The following is a 16,171-nucleotide window of genomic DNA, read 5'->3' as shown; positions in this document are numbered from 1 at the left end:
TAATAATAGTAAATAAATGAATATTCAAAAAATTTAAGACGAGGTCTCATTGGATCAGAGTGGACCATTGCCAGTACAGTTTGTTTCCTTGTAAGAAGAGGAGAAAAGAACACAGACACACAGGAGAAAGGTCATGTGAAGACAGCTGCTGCTGCTGCTGCTCAGTCGCTTCAGTTGTGTCCGGCTCTGTGCGACCCCATAGACGGCCGCCCACCAGGCTCCCCTGTCCCTGGGATTCTCCAGACAAGAACACGGGAGAGGGTGAGGCAGAGATTAATGGGTGTACGAGCCAAGGAACTCCGAGGACTCCTGACAGCACAGAAGCTAAGAGAAAAGCATGGACCAGATCCTCCTCTGGAGCCGACAGAGAAAGCATGGCCCCAATGACACCTTGACTTTGGACTTCCAGCCTCCAGGACGGTGAAGAGAAAAAATTTCTCTTTACTTAAAACCACCCGGTGTGTGTGGTACTTTGGTACAGACGCCCAGGAAACTAATACAACCGGACACTAGAGGGCGCTGGGGGCACGGACCCTGCGGCAGGAGTTCCGGCGGGCTCCTTGGAGGGCGCGGCCTTCAAGCCCAGTCCCAGAGGAAGGGAAAGGGTGCCAGGCGGTGCAAAGGCCCGTGGGGGCGAGCTGGGAGATTCCAGGGGCTGGGAAGTCAGTCAGAGTTCACCCTCTGATTTACTCCCTGAGGCTAAGAACCAGAGCTTGGAGCAACAAAGGGCAGTGCGATTACTATCTGAGGAGGACATTCCACCCTGTGTCTGGGGGAAACTGCCGGCCTGCTTCAAACCCCTCAGCGGAGGATGGGAGGCTCATGGCCTGGTGTGAGCCCAGAGCTGGCCTTGGAGTGCAAAGCCGTGCCTGTTCTGGGGGGACCAACCATCCCGCTTGCCCGGGATTGAGGGGTTTCTCAGGACACTGGACTTCCAGTGCTAAAACTAGCACCATCCTGAGCGAACAGGGATGGGTGGTCCCCTTAGATGGGCCGAGTGCAGGGGTGCCTGCTTCTGTCCTGTGCCTGAAACCCTGTTGACTCCCCCGATGGACTTAATCTTAGGGGACCCCCCACCTTGACCACCTCCTGACCACTTGGTTCAAACTCTGTGGGTGCCTGGTAGGCTGATCCTCTTTCTGACATGGTTGCCCACATCCCTTTATGTCTATCAATTCTGGCCTTTCTCCTAAGGGGGCTGCACTCCCCTGCCCCAAATCACACCTGATCACAGAGGTAGGAATAATATTAATACAATCAGTTTTAATTTGCTCACTTGGCACCAGGCACTGTGATAAGGACTCTACTGATGTCATCAGGCCCTTTCAACAGCCCTGGAAAGCAGGTGCTATCCTCAACCCCTCCCCTGCCCCCCTTAATAGGCAAGGAAGGGACTTCCCGGGTGACAGGGTAGAATCCGGCTGCCAATACAGGGGACACGGGTTCGATCCTTGATCTGGGAAGATTTCACATGCTTCGGAGTAAAAAAACTCGTGTGCCACAAATAGTGAAGCCTGTGCGAGTGCACCAGCAAAGACCCAGTGCAGCCAAAAATAAATAAAAGTTAAAAGCAAAACAAAAAAGGCAAGGAAACTTGTAAGAACGATAATATAACAACAAAAACCAGTCAATCCAAGGAAATCAACCCTGAATATTCGCTGGAAGGACTGATGCTGAAGTTCAAATACTTTGTCCACCTGATGCGGAGAACTGACTCACTGGAAAAGACCCCGATGCTGGGAAAGATTGAGGGCAGGAGGAGAAGGGGATGACAGAGGACAAGACGGCTGGATGGCATCACCGACTCACTGGACATGAATTTGAGCAAACTCAGGGAGACACTGAAGGACAGGGGAGCCTGGTGTGCTGCAGTCCTTGGGGTCGGAAAGAGTGGGATACAGCTGAGCGACAGAAAAACAACAAACACTCAAACGGGCTCCGGCAGGTCAGGGGAGGGTTCGAGTCACGGGATGCCCGCAGTTTAAGATCCCAGGTGTGGCCCTTGCCTCTCCTCTGCCAGTCTTGGCCCTTCACTCTCACTGCCAGCTCTCAGGAAAGGTGGTACCTTGGGGCTGGGGGTGGCCTGGGCCGCCTGGCTCCATGGAGCGGGGGAGAGCCTGTGCAGGATGAGGACACGCTTAACCACTCATGCTACCTCAGGGCTGGGGCTGGAAACCAGGATCCGGCTTCTGCTGCAGGGGACTGCCAGGGCAGCGACTGGTGTGCGTGTCTGGGTGAGTCTGTGGGCACAGGAGTGAGTATCATACTGCACCCTTTGTGGGGCAGGTCTGTCCTGCCAAACCTTTGATGCCCGCCTGGGACTGGGTGCCAAGCAGACACCGGGGGAGAAGGTCAGAACACAGGCTGTGGGGTCCTGCACACCTTGGCTGTGTGACTCAGGGCAAGTCACTTCACCTCTCTCAATGTCAGTTTCCCTATCCATAAGATAAATGAAAATAAGGGAGTTCATGGAAAGCCCTTCACTGAATGCCTGGCACATAAAAGGTGACTGTAAATGACAAATGTTAATAATACAGTGGGCGCTTTATGAATACCCATTGAATTCATACAATGTGACCTATGTCAGTGGGACTGACTTCATCAGATCTCAGGAGGCTTAGTGCTGAGGGCCTGTGATAGTTTGAAGGGCCTTTGAAAGTGTTTTCATTTTAATTTATTTTAAAATAAGAACACAAGTGCTAGTGGTAAAGAACCTGCCTGCCAATGCAGGAGACATGAGACATGCATTCAGTCCCTGGGTCGGAAGATCCCTGGGAGAAGGGCATGGCAACCCACTCCAGTATTCTTGCCTGGAGAATCCCACAGACAGAGGAGCCCGGGGGCTACAGTCCATGGGATCACAAAGAGTCAGACACGACTGAGGCGACAGCACGCATTCACAAGGAAATATAATATAATAATGAATCTAGCCTGGATGATATTTGTTCTTTATACCAACATAGTTATAAAGTATATATATATATATATTGGCCAAGCTGTGTGGCTTATGGGATCTTAGTTCCCTTACCAGGGATTGAACCAGGGCTCTTGGCAGTGAGAGTGTGAAGTCCAAACCACTGGACCACCAGGGAGTTCTCCTTCGTTATTATTTTTTTAATGGAGAAAGGGTCCCATGAAGTAGAAGTGAATAGGGTCCCTGAAAGTTTTAATGTGACCTTGAATGTGGGTAAATCCGTGTGTGGTTGTGACTACTTGTGGAAATAAGAGTGTTTGCCCTTGAGTACTTGCACATGTCTCTTTCCTTTGAGCCCGTGGGTGTCATGGGGACAGTTTCCAGGAACTTGAAGGGAAGGGAAAGCCACTGGGGGTCTGAGCCGAGGGTGGGAAGGGCACAGGTGGCCTGGGCTGCCCTCACCAGCAACACTGCGAGGTGTTAAGGCGTTGCATGCTGCTTGCGTGTTGCATGTCCGACTCTTTGCAACCTCTGAACTGCAAGCCTGCAAGGCTCCTCTGTCCATGGAATTTTCCTGGCGAGAATATTGGAGTGGGTTGCCATTTCCTCCTCCAGGGGATCTTCCTGACCCAGGAATCGAACCTAGGTCTCTTGCATCTCCTGCATTGGTAGGCGGATTCTTGATCATTGAGCCACCTGGGAAGTCCTGCAAGGCATTGCCCTGTGGGGAAATGGGTGCTTGTTGTCCCCGAGGCCACCAACAGGGGACATGCAGAGCCAGCCCTGTCTAGACTTCTGGCTAGCTGGCCCTAGACATTAAGTCATACGATACATTAGGACAGAGGACAACTTTGTGTCTCAGAGGGGAGTGTGGCCTCACTTTATAGAGGAGACCATCGGTGGGGAGTGTGCTGGTCCAGGCCCACCCCGAGGTGTGACTGCTGGCCTCCCAGACCAGAGTTCTTCACTAACTGGGCTGACCGAGGTATCTCTACCGGGGCTCATTCACAGACACCTGGGAGCCCTCACCATTGCCTCATGCAGAGACACCAGGAACACACTGGGGCAGCCTTTCCCAAGCCACACCTATTTCCAACTCCCCATGTGCCTCACCTCTCATCTTCCAGGAAGAAAGTCTTCCCTGGACAACTCCTCCACAGCCCTGATGACTAGCTTAAGGGTAATGAACATAGCCTTTTATTTACTGCACACTTTCTCTGTGCCAGGCTGCCTGCCCAGCACTTTACAGGCTCCATCACTTTTAATCCCATGAGAAAGGTGCCATCAAGAGGCGAAGTAACAGATCCAAGGCCACAGCTAGCAAGGAGCAGAGCTGGAATTTGAACTCAGGACACAGACTTCAAAGCCTGTACTCACTGCCACTGTGGAGCAAGGGGAGGCTGAGCAGTGACCCCACGGCCCCTTGGGCTACTGACTCACTATTTCCAGAAAGAATCGATGAAGCACAGACTGAGAGAAGCTCAGTGGGAAATGAGAGAATTTGATCTAGTTGCTTACATTTTATGGATGGGGATAGTGATGAGCAGGGAGGGGCACCAACCAGCCCAGATTCCAGGGGGACCATATCACCTGAGTCATAATCCTGGCATTTTTCTCATCCTAGCAGGTGCCTGGGACATTATTATGCATGTGTTTCAGAGGAAGATGCTCAATAAACTTCCACTAAGTGACAGAATGAATGTTTATCTCTCCAATCAGACTGTGAGCTCCGTTAGAACCAGGACTCTTCTTTGTTCATCTTTTTACTATCAACAACTGGTGCGGGAACTTAGGTGCACACCTTTTATCACTTCAGCAAGTATTTATGGAACTTCCATTATGTGTTATGCCCTAGGCTAGCCACCAGGCACACAAGGGAGAATAGGATACCTCCCTTCCCTTTAAGGTGTGCACACAGAATGAGGGAGACAAATGAGTAATCAGACCATTCTAGAACAGTGTGAGCCTTAATATGCAAAGGATTCTTGTAAATCAATAACAAAAGACCAACATTTCAATAGAAAAAAAAAGTGGGCAAAAGATATAAATTCACACACAAAAAGAAAACAGCATGTAAACTTGAAGAGATGCTGAACCTTGTCATAACTGACAAAATGCAAACTACAATGAAACACTATTTTCTGTGTCTCAGGCAGAGAATAATAAGATTGAGATCCACCAAGTCAATACTATGATGCACTAAAAGTAACTGGTATAACTTCTGGAGGGAACTTAATGTTAGTGACTTATATTATTCTTTGACTTAAACACTCTGTCTTCTAGATGTTTATCTTATAGGGATGTTCATACATATACATAAACCTGGATGATAATTGCAGTATTGTGTGTGAGAAAAAAACAAGACGATTCAATGTCTATCAGTTGGAGGCTGATTCAATTTGTTTTGATTTATCCATACAATGGAACGCTATACAGCCACCAAAAGGAATGAGATCACCCCTAGCATTCTGATGTGAAATGATATTCAGGTTACATGAAAAATGCATGTTGATTTCAAAACATAGTACAAAGTTACAGTAGTTGAAACAGTGTGGCACTGGCATTGGATAGACAGACCAATGGACCAGAATTGAGAGCCCAGAAACAAACTCAAACATCTGTGCCCAGATGATATTTGACAAAGTGTCAAGACCTTTCAGTAGGGGTAAAATAATTTCTTCAACAAATGGTGCTAGGACAACTGGGCAGCCCCTTACAAAAGAATAAAGTTGAACCTCTATCTCACTCCATCTACAAAATTTAACTCAAAATGAATCAATGACTTTGATCACATTCTTGATAGTGTCCTTTGATGCACAAAAGTTTTACATTTTTATGAAGTCCAAACATAGAATTAGATTATGACCCAGCAACACCAATCCTAGGTTCATACTGGAAAAACAAAACAAATGTCCACACAGAAACTTATACATGAATGTTAATGGCAGCATTATTCATAATAGCCAAAAGGTGGAAACAATTCAAATGTCCTTCAACAGATGAATGGTAAATTGGGGTATATTCATACAATGGAATACTGTTTAGCCATAAGAAGGAACAACAGACACATTGATACATGGTACAACTCGGATAAACCTCAAAAGCATCCTAAGAAGTCAGACACAAAAGGTCACTTCTTATGTGATTGCTTTCACAGAATGTGTCCAGAATAGACAGATCTGTGGTGTCAGAAAGCAAATTAGTAGTTACCAGGGTATGGAGAAGGGAATGTGGAGTGATTATTCAATAGACACAGGGTGAGTTTCTGGGGTAATAGAAATATTTTGAAACTAGAGGGAGGTGGTGGTCACACAACATTGTGAATACACTAAATGCCACTGACTTGTACACTTTAAATGGTTAACTGTGTGTTCTGTGCATTCTACCTCAATTGTAAAAATGTATGGGGACTTCCCTGGTGATTCAGTTGTTACGACTATGCCCTTCCATTGCTGGGAAAGTAGGTTTGATTCCTGGTTGAGGAACTGACATCCCACACACAACGAAGCCTACGTGCTACTAGAGAATCCAGGCCCCACAGCAAAGGATCCCGCATGCCGCAACTTAAGACCCAGTGGGGAGGTGGGAGGGGGGTTCAAGAAGGGGAACACATGTACACCTGGGGTGGATTCATGTCAACGTATGGCAAAACCAACCAATATATTATTGTAATTAGCCTCCAATAAAAAAAAGACCCAATGCAAAATATATGGTACGAAAACAGAGGCATGGTGAAGACAATACCCTCCAGTTGCATTTTTAAATTATACAGATAGATACAGATGCGGTGGTGCAGACATACGCATACACACACAGAGTTCTCGCTTCGCACTGTACTGTGAGACCGTGAAAATGACCATGCAAGCTGACATTGCACAGAGAAAACTGAATAGTGGGGAAAATTATGATTGTTCAGTGACCTTTCAAAGGTGCTGTCAAAGCATTGAAACCTCTTGATGATGCAGGGGCCACAGGAGACACAGGTTTAATCCCTGGGTTGGGAAGATCTCCTGGAGGAGGGCATGGCAACTCACTCCAATATTCTTGTCTGGAGAATCCCATGGACAGATGAGCCTGGCAGGCTATAGTCCATAGGGTCACAAAGAGTCAGACATGAATAAGGTGACTTAGCACTCATACACGCATCATAGACATGAAATAAAGATTTTTTTTTTAAAAAAACCTCTTGATGGTCTGTCATAAATGTAGAGAGAAGTGAAAAAGTAGTGAAACTAATAATAATACATTCAATACTTATTAAGTTGCTAGGGTAATTTAAATTAAAACATTGAGAGTTCAAGTATTTTCTTTCATTGTAAAAATGTATCAAGGATGACACAGCAATCCCACGTCTGAGTATACATCCAAAGGAAGAAAGTCCTATCTCAAGAAGACATCTGCACTTCCATGGTCATTGCCACATTATTCATGAGTCGACATTTGGTAACAACCTACGTGTCTGTTGATGGGTGAATGGATAAAGAAAAATATGGTATGGGTGTATATACAATGGAGTATTATTCAGTCTTTAAAAAGAAGGAAATCCTGCTATTTGTGACAACATGGATGAAACTGAAATACGTTATGGTAAGCAAAAATAAGCCAGCAAGAAAAGAGATAAATATTGCACAATATCACTTATATGTGGAATTTGAAAAAAAAAAAGAGAAAAATCGAACTCATGGAAGCAGAGGGTGCAGTGGTGGTTGCCCGGGGCTTGGGAATGGAGGAAACAGGAAGAGGTCGATTAAAGAGTACAAACTTTCAGGTATAAGGTGAATGATCCTGAGGATCTAATGCATGGCCTGGTGGCGACAGTAGACAATATTTTACTGTTGTACAGTTGAAATCTGCTGAGAGAGTAGATCCTCTCCCTTAAAAAGGGTAGCTACATGAGGGAATGGACGCATCATTAGCTTGCTCGTGGGAGTCATCTCACCAAGTACGTACAGAGTAAATCATCACGTTGTGTACTTTATATTACAATTTTATCTGAAATTATACTTCAATAAATCTGGGGGAAATCATCAAGAGTCGTTTAAACAGTGCTTGCCTTCCAGTTGTGTAGCTTAAGATACAGAACCAACATCTTCTCTATGCACTGGTGAATCATCACACTCCTTTCTAAGTTCAGATCAACTTAAAATACTTTATCCTTTGTACTTTCAATGCTATGAAATATATCTGGCAGTTCCTTTGATGTGGTGGTTTTGCTGGCATCATTTCCTTGGGACAACATCATGCTTTTTGTCAGAACCGCTTTCATTCGTATGTTGATATGATGTGCCTTCACTAAGTTTCCCTGGCTGCATAGTTAGAGCTTCTGGAACAGCAAACAGCGGCAGGTTCAACATTCCTAGAGCCAGCTACTTTTTTTTTTTTTTTGGCTGTGTCACACAATTTATCGGATCCTAGATCCTGGATCAGGGATTGAACTCATGCCCCCTACATTGGAAGTTCTGAATCTTAACTGCAGGACCTCCTGAGAAGTCCTTGCCAGCTATTTAAAAAAATCATTCTACTTATCTTCAATTCAGACTGCACTTTCAGTCTGACCATTCTGCATTTCTGTGCTGCGCTTTCACGTGTGCGGCCCAAGTCCCTCTTTTGGGCAGCTATCTCCTATTCTTTTGCTCACACATTTTTGTAAAATGTCACATGGGTTTATCACTAGGAGACAGGAGGCAACACAAACCACATGCCTTTGCTGTCTGTGTAGGAACTGAATAACACGCATGGTGACCAATCCTAAAGGAAATCAGTCCTGGGTGTTCACTGGAAGGACTGATGCTGAAGCTGAAACTCCAATACTTTGGCCACCTGATGCGAAGAGCTGACCCGTTGGAAAACACCCTGAGGCTGGGAAAGATTGACGGTGGGAGGAGAAGGGGACGACAGAGGATGAGATGGTTGGATGGCATCCAAACTCGATGGACATGAGTTTGAGTAAACTTTGGGAGCTGGTGATGGACAGAGAGGCCTGGCTGCGTTGCAGTCCACGTGGTCGCAAACAGTCGGACCCGACTGAGCGGCTGAACCAACTGAACTGACCAATCAACAACTTTGAAAGAAGTGATGTGATTGGTCACTCACCATTGTGCATCTGTCATTTCCGCAGTGATTTGTGAATGGAAGAAGTAGTAGCAAAGTTCACATTTGGTGCAATTACTCATAAGTAACATAATATGGCAAATGAAATTTGAACTGTGTTATTGAGGACTTCCCTGGTGGCTCAGACGGTAAACAGTCTCCCTGCACAGCGGAAGACCTCGGTTTGATCCCTGGGTCAGGAAGATCCCCTGGAGAAGGAAATGGCAACCCACTCCAGTATTCTTGCCTGGAAATTCTCAAGAATGGCGAAGCCAAGAAGGCTACAGCCTATGGGGTCGTAAAGAGTTGGACACGACTGAGCGACTAATACTTTCATTGAGGGACTGGTGTTATTTAACTATACTGGAAAGCAAGGACTGCCTCATATGCTTGTGTGTAAATTATTAACAGTGACTTTCCCTGGGATTGGATTGGGGAGGGTCTTATAAACTTCCATGTGTGTGTGCGGGCAGGCGTGCCTAGTCCAACTGTTTGTGACTCCATGAACTGCAGCCCGCCAGGATCCTTTGTCCATGGAATTTTCAGGGTAAGAATACTGAAGTGGATAGCCATTTCCTACTGCATGGGATCTTCCTGACCCAGGGATTGAACCTGTGTCTCCTGCATTGGCAGGCAGATTTCTTTACCATGGCACCACCTGGGGAAAAAACTGTTTGTTTTTTTTTTTTGAGGCGGTGAAATTCTGGAATCACACCTTGGACTGAAACCATTTACTAGCTGTGTGACTTCTGGCAAGTTACTAAACCTTTCTAAGTATCATTTCTGAAATGAAAATAATGATAGTTCCTGGTCCATGGGTTGTAGTGAGAAGTCAATGAGTTAACACACGAAAACCACTTAGTCTGGTGCCAGGCAAGGAGTCAGTGTTTCAAAAATGTATCATTGTTGTTTTTATTATTAAAATTTAGTCTGAGAAGTGCTGCAGTGCCGGCAGCTCTAGGGAGGCCAACCCTGCCTGGAGAAGGGAGCTTAAATGCACCAGGTGACCTTCAGAACGCCTTTCTGGGCAGCCTCCAAGGCATCTAAGATCTCAGACTTCCTGGCTGCCAGGCAAGGGGCTGGTGCCCAGCAGTCAGTGCCTCCCCCAATACACGCCTCCATCAGTCTAAGCAACTATTGGCCACTTTCTCAGCCAGATGTCACCAGGACTTGTGAACAGCAGGTGGATGACCCCTCGGGACAGGCCTCAGTGACCAATCCTCTGGCTGCTGATGTCAGCTACACCTCCTGCTGGATGCAGCCTGGAGGGAGACCGGATAAAGTCCAAAGCCTCCTAACCTGGCCTCTGGAGCAGGCCTAATTCCAGACTCTGCAGCTTCTGTATTCTCTCCACTCCCAAATATTTGCTTCTGAATAGATATTGCCCACCTTTGCTCAAGCTATATCCTGTCTAACAGGCTCTTTAATCTGACCCCCCGGCAGGGCTGAACCCCAGCTCTGAAGTCTTCCGGGTCAGTCTGGGCCCTCCCCAGAACTCAGATCACCTATGATGTGCCTGACTCCTGTGCCAAGCGCTCATCTTCACAACAGCCTTCAGGAAGGCGTCATCGTCCCTGTTTGGCTCAAGAGGAGAATGAACAAAGCTCAGTCAGCTGAGAGAGCCTGAGCTGGGTGGGATTCAACCCCTGGTTTACCTGTTTCCAAAGTAAAAACTTGTCCCCCCAAAAAATCCTCTCGGGAGGTGGGCGCCTCTGCCTCTACCAGCTCCCCTGCATCTAGGAGATCATCAGCCGCTGGGGACATGAGCCATGCCTTATCCAGCTTCACCCTGCATGGCAGCTTGCAAGGACAGGAAAGGTGGCTTTGGCTTTACAGCCTGGCTGCACATCACCTACGCCAATTGCGTGGAGCAAGGATGTCAGGTTTTAGTGTTTCTCAATAGTGGCACACTTGGTGTTTGGGCTGAGTCGGTTCTTTACCGGGAAGATCTACATCTTCCCATAGTGCCTAGAAGGATGTTTACCATCCTTGGCCTAAAGATGTCAGAAGATCCCCCTCCTCCCCTCCCCTGTCCAGTTACTGAGAAAACACAAACCATGGCACCTCTGGAGGAGAGGCCTGGGTACCATGTCCAGGCAAGACCAGTCTATTATACCAACAACCACAGAAGATGAAAGCTTGGATTTAGAACTTGAACTTGGATAAAATGGTCCTGGCTCCACTCTGAATGGGCTATAGGACCTTAGTCCTACCACAACCAGACTCAGCTTCCTCATCTGTGCAATGGGACAATAATAAATAATAATGCAATCCCTCAGAAAGCATTTAGCACACTTAACCTGATCCACTTAACCTGTCAATGACAATAAACTGTTAACATTTAAACCTCTAAGACTTTCCGTAAAAATTAGTTAACCAAGTAGGACAATAAAATCTCTTGAGGATAATGAATCATTTATCTTTTGGTTTGTCTTAGATGTAGAGTCCCTCCAAGACAACTGTCTGATGAAAACTTGTTGAGTCAATGGTTCTGCCCCAAGGGAGGTGACATCTGTCTGGAGAGCTCTAACAAGTACACTGACTCAGACACAGTTCCCCCTTAGCTTTGGGTTTCCTAGGTGGCACCAGTGTAAATAATCTGCCTGCCAACGTAGGAGACATAAGAGACGCAGGATTGATTCCTGGGTTGGGAAGATCCCCTGGAGGAGGGCACATCAACCTGCTCTAGTATTTTTGCCTAGAGAATCCCATGGACAGAGGAGCCTGGTGGGCTACAGTCCATAGGGTTGCAAAGAGTTGGACATGACTGAAGCGACTTAGCACGCACGCTTGCCCCTTGGCTTTGGAATTGGCAAAAGAGAGAGAAATGGTTTCTGGAGACTGTAGGCTCCCAGGCCAGAGGGGCTGGTGGGTGGGGAGCCTGAGTGAGTTACACAGTAGGAAGGCCATTCCTTTTCCCTCCTGGCATAGGATCCAGATCCAAAAATTGAAATCTCACTCTTTGGGGCAGTTTTTACACACGGAGGAGAAAACAATATATGTGTCTATATTTAGTGCTGGCAGAAAGACTAAAGAGTCATATCAGTTGTACAGATGGAGAAACTGTCAGAGTGGGGAAATGACTTACCCAAAGTGAAAGTCCTGGGAAAGCACAGAAGGGCCTCAGCTATGAATCCAAAGCTATCACTGCACAAGAATGAGGAAGTGGGATGAGTGTTCGGAAAATATTTCAGGGAGCAGGCAGTGCCATCTGAGTGGGAAGTGGCCCCATGTCTATTAGGGCAAGAGTAACGGTGATTCATCTCTTCCTGAAGCTGGAGTGACTTTGGCTTGCTGGCTACAGAAGGCGGGGAGCGGGTGTGCCCAGCTAAATGTCCCAGCACATGGGAGACCTGACAACCCAGGTGAACACGAATGGACAGGAAGACAGGAGGAACATTTCTGTGCTGACAGCTTTGTTCACATGGGCAGAGTTTCTACGTCAGCAAGTTGGCTGCCACTCTGGGGACCTAATGAATGGGGGGGATGGGCATCAGTATGAAGGACTTTCTCATTGCTGTGCTTAATTGCTCAGTCGTGTCCAACTCTTTGCAATACCATGGACTGTAGCCCACCAGTCTCCTCTACGGGGATTCTCTAGACAAGAATACTGGAGTGGGTTGCCATGCCCTAATCCAGGTCTCACTGCTAACCCTCCTGTATTCCTTTGTTGCCCCAATCTGGATTATGACATTAGGGAGTCCTCCGCTTTGGAGATGTGGAAGGTTAAGTGCGGTGTGGAGAGTGGGATGCCATGTTGGAGGCACTCATGTTGCCATGAGGAGGCACTGTCTAGGAGGAAAAAGCCGATTCAGGCAGAAACCAGACAGATCATTTCTAACCTGCACAGTCTCTGATCATGTCAATTATTTTCAGGTATGAATGCGTCTCTGCTCCAGACCCCAGCTTCATGATTTCTCCTCCTAGATACCTTATGCATCTTTCTCTCTTTCTGTCTTTTTTTGGCTATGCTGGGTCTTTGTTGCAAGGCGTGGGCTTTTTTTCTTCTAGTTGTGGAGCATGGGCTTAGTTGCCCTTAGGTATAAGGGATCTAAGTTCTCTGGCCAGGGATGGAACTCATGTCCTCTGCATTAGAAAGTGGATTCCTAACCACTGTACCACCAGGGAAGTCGCTTATGCATCTTTCAGTCAGATTAAATGTCACCTCCTTTGAGAAGCCTTCTGTGACTCCCCTGGGGCTGAACTAGATGCCACCTCCTCTGTGCTCCCAAGGCCTGAGCTTGCCCGCCCACCACAGCACTCACCATGGATGCCAACAGCTAGGTTGTCTGTTGCCCTCACCAGACTCTAAGGACAGGAACTGTGTGTCTGTCCTGTTCTCCATCAGCTCCTCAGCCTCTGGCAGCTCAACTAACAGACCTGAGGTGTCTCAAAGAATTAGTGCTGATGGTCCCAGGAGGCTGAGGGAGAGACTGAGGAGCTCAACAACCTTGCCAGAAGTCGGGGAGTGAGGACCCCCTTCGGGCAACCTTTTTTTTTTTTTAAGTATACTTGATTTACAATGCTGCGATGGGCAACTTTCTTAACTTCTCTGTACTTCACTTCTGAATCTGTAAAATGGGACTAATCTGTGTGTAAGGCATAAAGTAGGACATGAGGGAGCACTCAGTGTCAGCGATCATAGTTAGTTCTGAAGGAGGGGACATGGAGGCTCAGGGAGGTATGTGCCAGGTCCAGACTCTAGGCTAGAAAAGGCAAGCCTTGTACTCCCTTCTGGGTTCTCGCCGCCAATCTGTGCCTCTCTTCATTCTACACTGCTGGTTGATGCCTGTATGTTTCACTTCCTCAGTCAATAGACAGCCAATAAACAGCTACTGGATGCCTGCTGGGTGCCAGGTCCCAAGCTGAGAGCTGTAAGGCTGACAACAAAAGATGCTTTTCAGGAGGCGGTGGGATGCGCAAGAATGGCATTAGTGTAAAATGCTCCCAGGCTCAAGTTCCAGCTTTTCCACGTCCTGGCTGTAAGATATTACTAAGGTCCCTGATCTCTGAGCCTGTTTTCTCCTTTAATAATGGGGAAATACAAGACTTCCCAGCAGGAGAGCTGCAACCTGGCCAGCACTGGATATAAATGGAAGCCAGTTATTATTAACATCCTCATCATCCCATTTTATTTTTAACCAACCTGTGCGCATGGTAGTTAATTCTTCCCTCTTGTCCAGGCACCCAGGACCCGGTTCTCTGTCCCAAGCCACCACAGTTAATTACCCATGCATCTCACTAGCCGGCTGATACACACACCAGAGGAACCAGAGATCAAATTACCAACGTCCGTTGATCATCGAAGAAGCAAGAGAGTTCCAGAAAAGCGTCTACTTCTGCTTTATTGACTATGCCAAAGCCTTTGACTGTGTGGATCACAACAAACTGTGGAAAATTCTTAAAGAGATGGGAATACCAGACCACCTGACTTGCATACAACCGGACATGGAACAACAAACTGGTTCTAAATCAGGAAAGGAGTATGTCAATGCTGTTTATTGTCACCCTGCTTATTTAACATAGGCAGAGTACATCATGAGAAACACTGGGCTGGATGAAGCACAAGCTGGAATCAAGATTGCCAGGAGAAATATCAATAACCTCAGATATACAGATGACACCACCCTTATGGCAGAAAGTGAAGAAGAACTAAATAGCCTCTTGATGAAAGTGAAAGAGGAGAGTGAAAAAGTTGGCTTAAAACTCAACATTCAGAAAACTAAGATCATGACATCTGGTCCCATCACTTCATGGCAAATAGATGGGGAAACAGTGGAAACAGTGACAGACTTTATTTTTCTGGGCTCCAAAATCACTGCAAATGGTGACTGCAGCCAATATTAAAAGACGCTTGCTCCTTGGAAAAAAGTTATGACCAACCTAGACAGCATATTAAAACCAAAGGTCCGTCTAGTCAAAGCTATGGTTTTTCCAGTAGTCATGTATGGATGTGAGAGTTGGACTATAAAGAAAACTGAGCGCTGAAGAATTGATGCTTTTGAACTGTGGCGTTGGAGAAGACTCTTGAGAGTCCCTTGGACAGCAAGGAGATCCAACCAGTCTATCCTAAAGGAAATCAGTCCTGAATGTTCATTGGAAGGACTGATGCTGAGGCTGAAACTCCAATACTTTGGCCACCTGATGCGAAGAACTGACTTATTGGCAAAGACCCTGATGCTGGGACAGATTGAAGGCGGGAGGAGTAGGGGACGACATAAGACGAGATGGTTGGATGGCATCACTGACTCAATGGACATGAGTTGGAGTAAGCTCCGGGAGTTGGTGATGGACAGGGAAGCCTGGCGTGCTGCAGTCCATGGGGTCGCAAAGAGTCGGACACGACTGAACGACTGAACTGAACTGAATGAACACACAACGGCAGACACCCACGCCCCCACTCACGTTCTCTTTCACACAAACGGTAGCAGCGATCAACGCTGTTCTTTTCGTCCCTTCACTTTTCCATCTATGGTATCTTGGAAGCGGTCCCCTATTAGTGCATGGTGAACATTTTTCTTTTTTAGCGGTGGCACAGTATTCCATTGTACGGATTCTCTTTTAACGCGGTTGCCGTTGCTATTAAAAATCTGGGAACTCCGAGGACTCGGGATACTTAGAGCTGTCTGGCACCCGGTTCCAGCCCCGGCTCCGCCCAGAATTCACCCAGTCGCCCTGGCCTCCCTCTTCCCCACCCGTACGGTACGATCGCGCGAGTGGGGGTGGGGCGGGGGATGGGGATGCAGAGAGGACCAGCCTGGCGGATCCCAGTGTCCGAGTGCGGGTCGGCGAGAAGCGCGCGCAACAGCTAGGGACTGAAGTCAACCTCTCCGGCGTAGCCACTCCGCTATACCAGCAGCACCAAACGCAGCGAGTAGTCTGGCACAATCAAGCTCGGAACCAGCTGTCAGGCCCTCCCGCCTCGGCACCTGATCTCGGGGCAACAACGCTCCGGCACCGGCTACTCACCCCCGCCTCCGCCGCTTCACCCTTCGTCCCTACGCCCCGAAGGTTACAGCTATCCTTGTCCCTTTAAAGGGGCGGAGCCCGGGCTCCGCCACTTCCGCCCCAAAGCAACATGGCGCCAACCAGGAACGGAGCGGGTGTAGGGGAGGAGAAGAGCGCCCCTCAAAAAGATGGCTACACCCTGGCCGCCGCGTTCGCGCC

General features: G+C 47.5%; 1 protein-coding gene across 5 annotated transcripts in view; it reads right to left on the bottom strand.

Moving 5' to 3' along the window:
- KYAT1 (kynurenine aminotransferase 1) overlaps window positions 1–16,171 on the bottom strand; it is a 39,244-nt gene that overhangs the window by 21,309 nt on the left and 1,764 nt on the right. The window contains exon 1 of one of the 5 annotated variants that reach the window (XM_088841103.1): window positions 15,974–16,067. The exons of 2 other annotated variants lie outside the window; for them this stretch is intronic. Coding sequence is in view for 1 of the 3 variants with exons in the window: in XM_088841100.1 (XP_088697226.1) it covers window positions 15,410–15,550 (141 nt within the window). In the remaining 2 variants the exon portion in view is untranslated. 2 more of the 5 variants (XM_088841101.1, XM_088841100.1) reach the window with 2 other exon arrangements.

This window comes from Moschus berezovskii, chromosome 11 (genome assembly GCF_049115385.1).
Source record: "Moschus berezovskii isolate FMDL1 chromosome 11, NW_MosBer_1.0, whole genome shotgun sequence".
Taxonomy (NCBI): Eukaryota; Metazoa; Chordata; class Mammalia; order Artiodactyla; family Moschidae; genus Moschus; species Moschus berezovskii.
The sequence above is the reverse complement of the archived record's forward strand: the minus strand, read 5'-3'. Positions and strand labels throughout refer to the sequence as shown.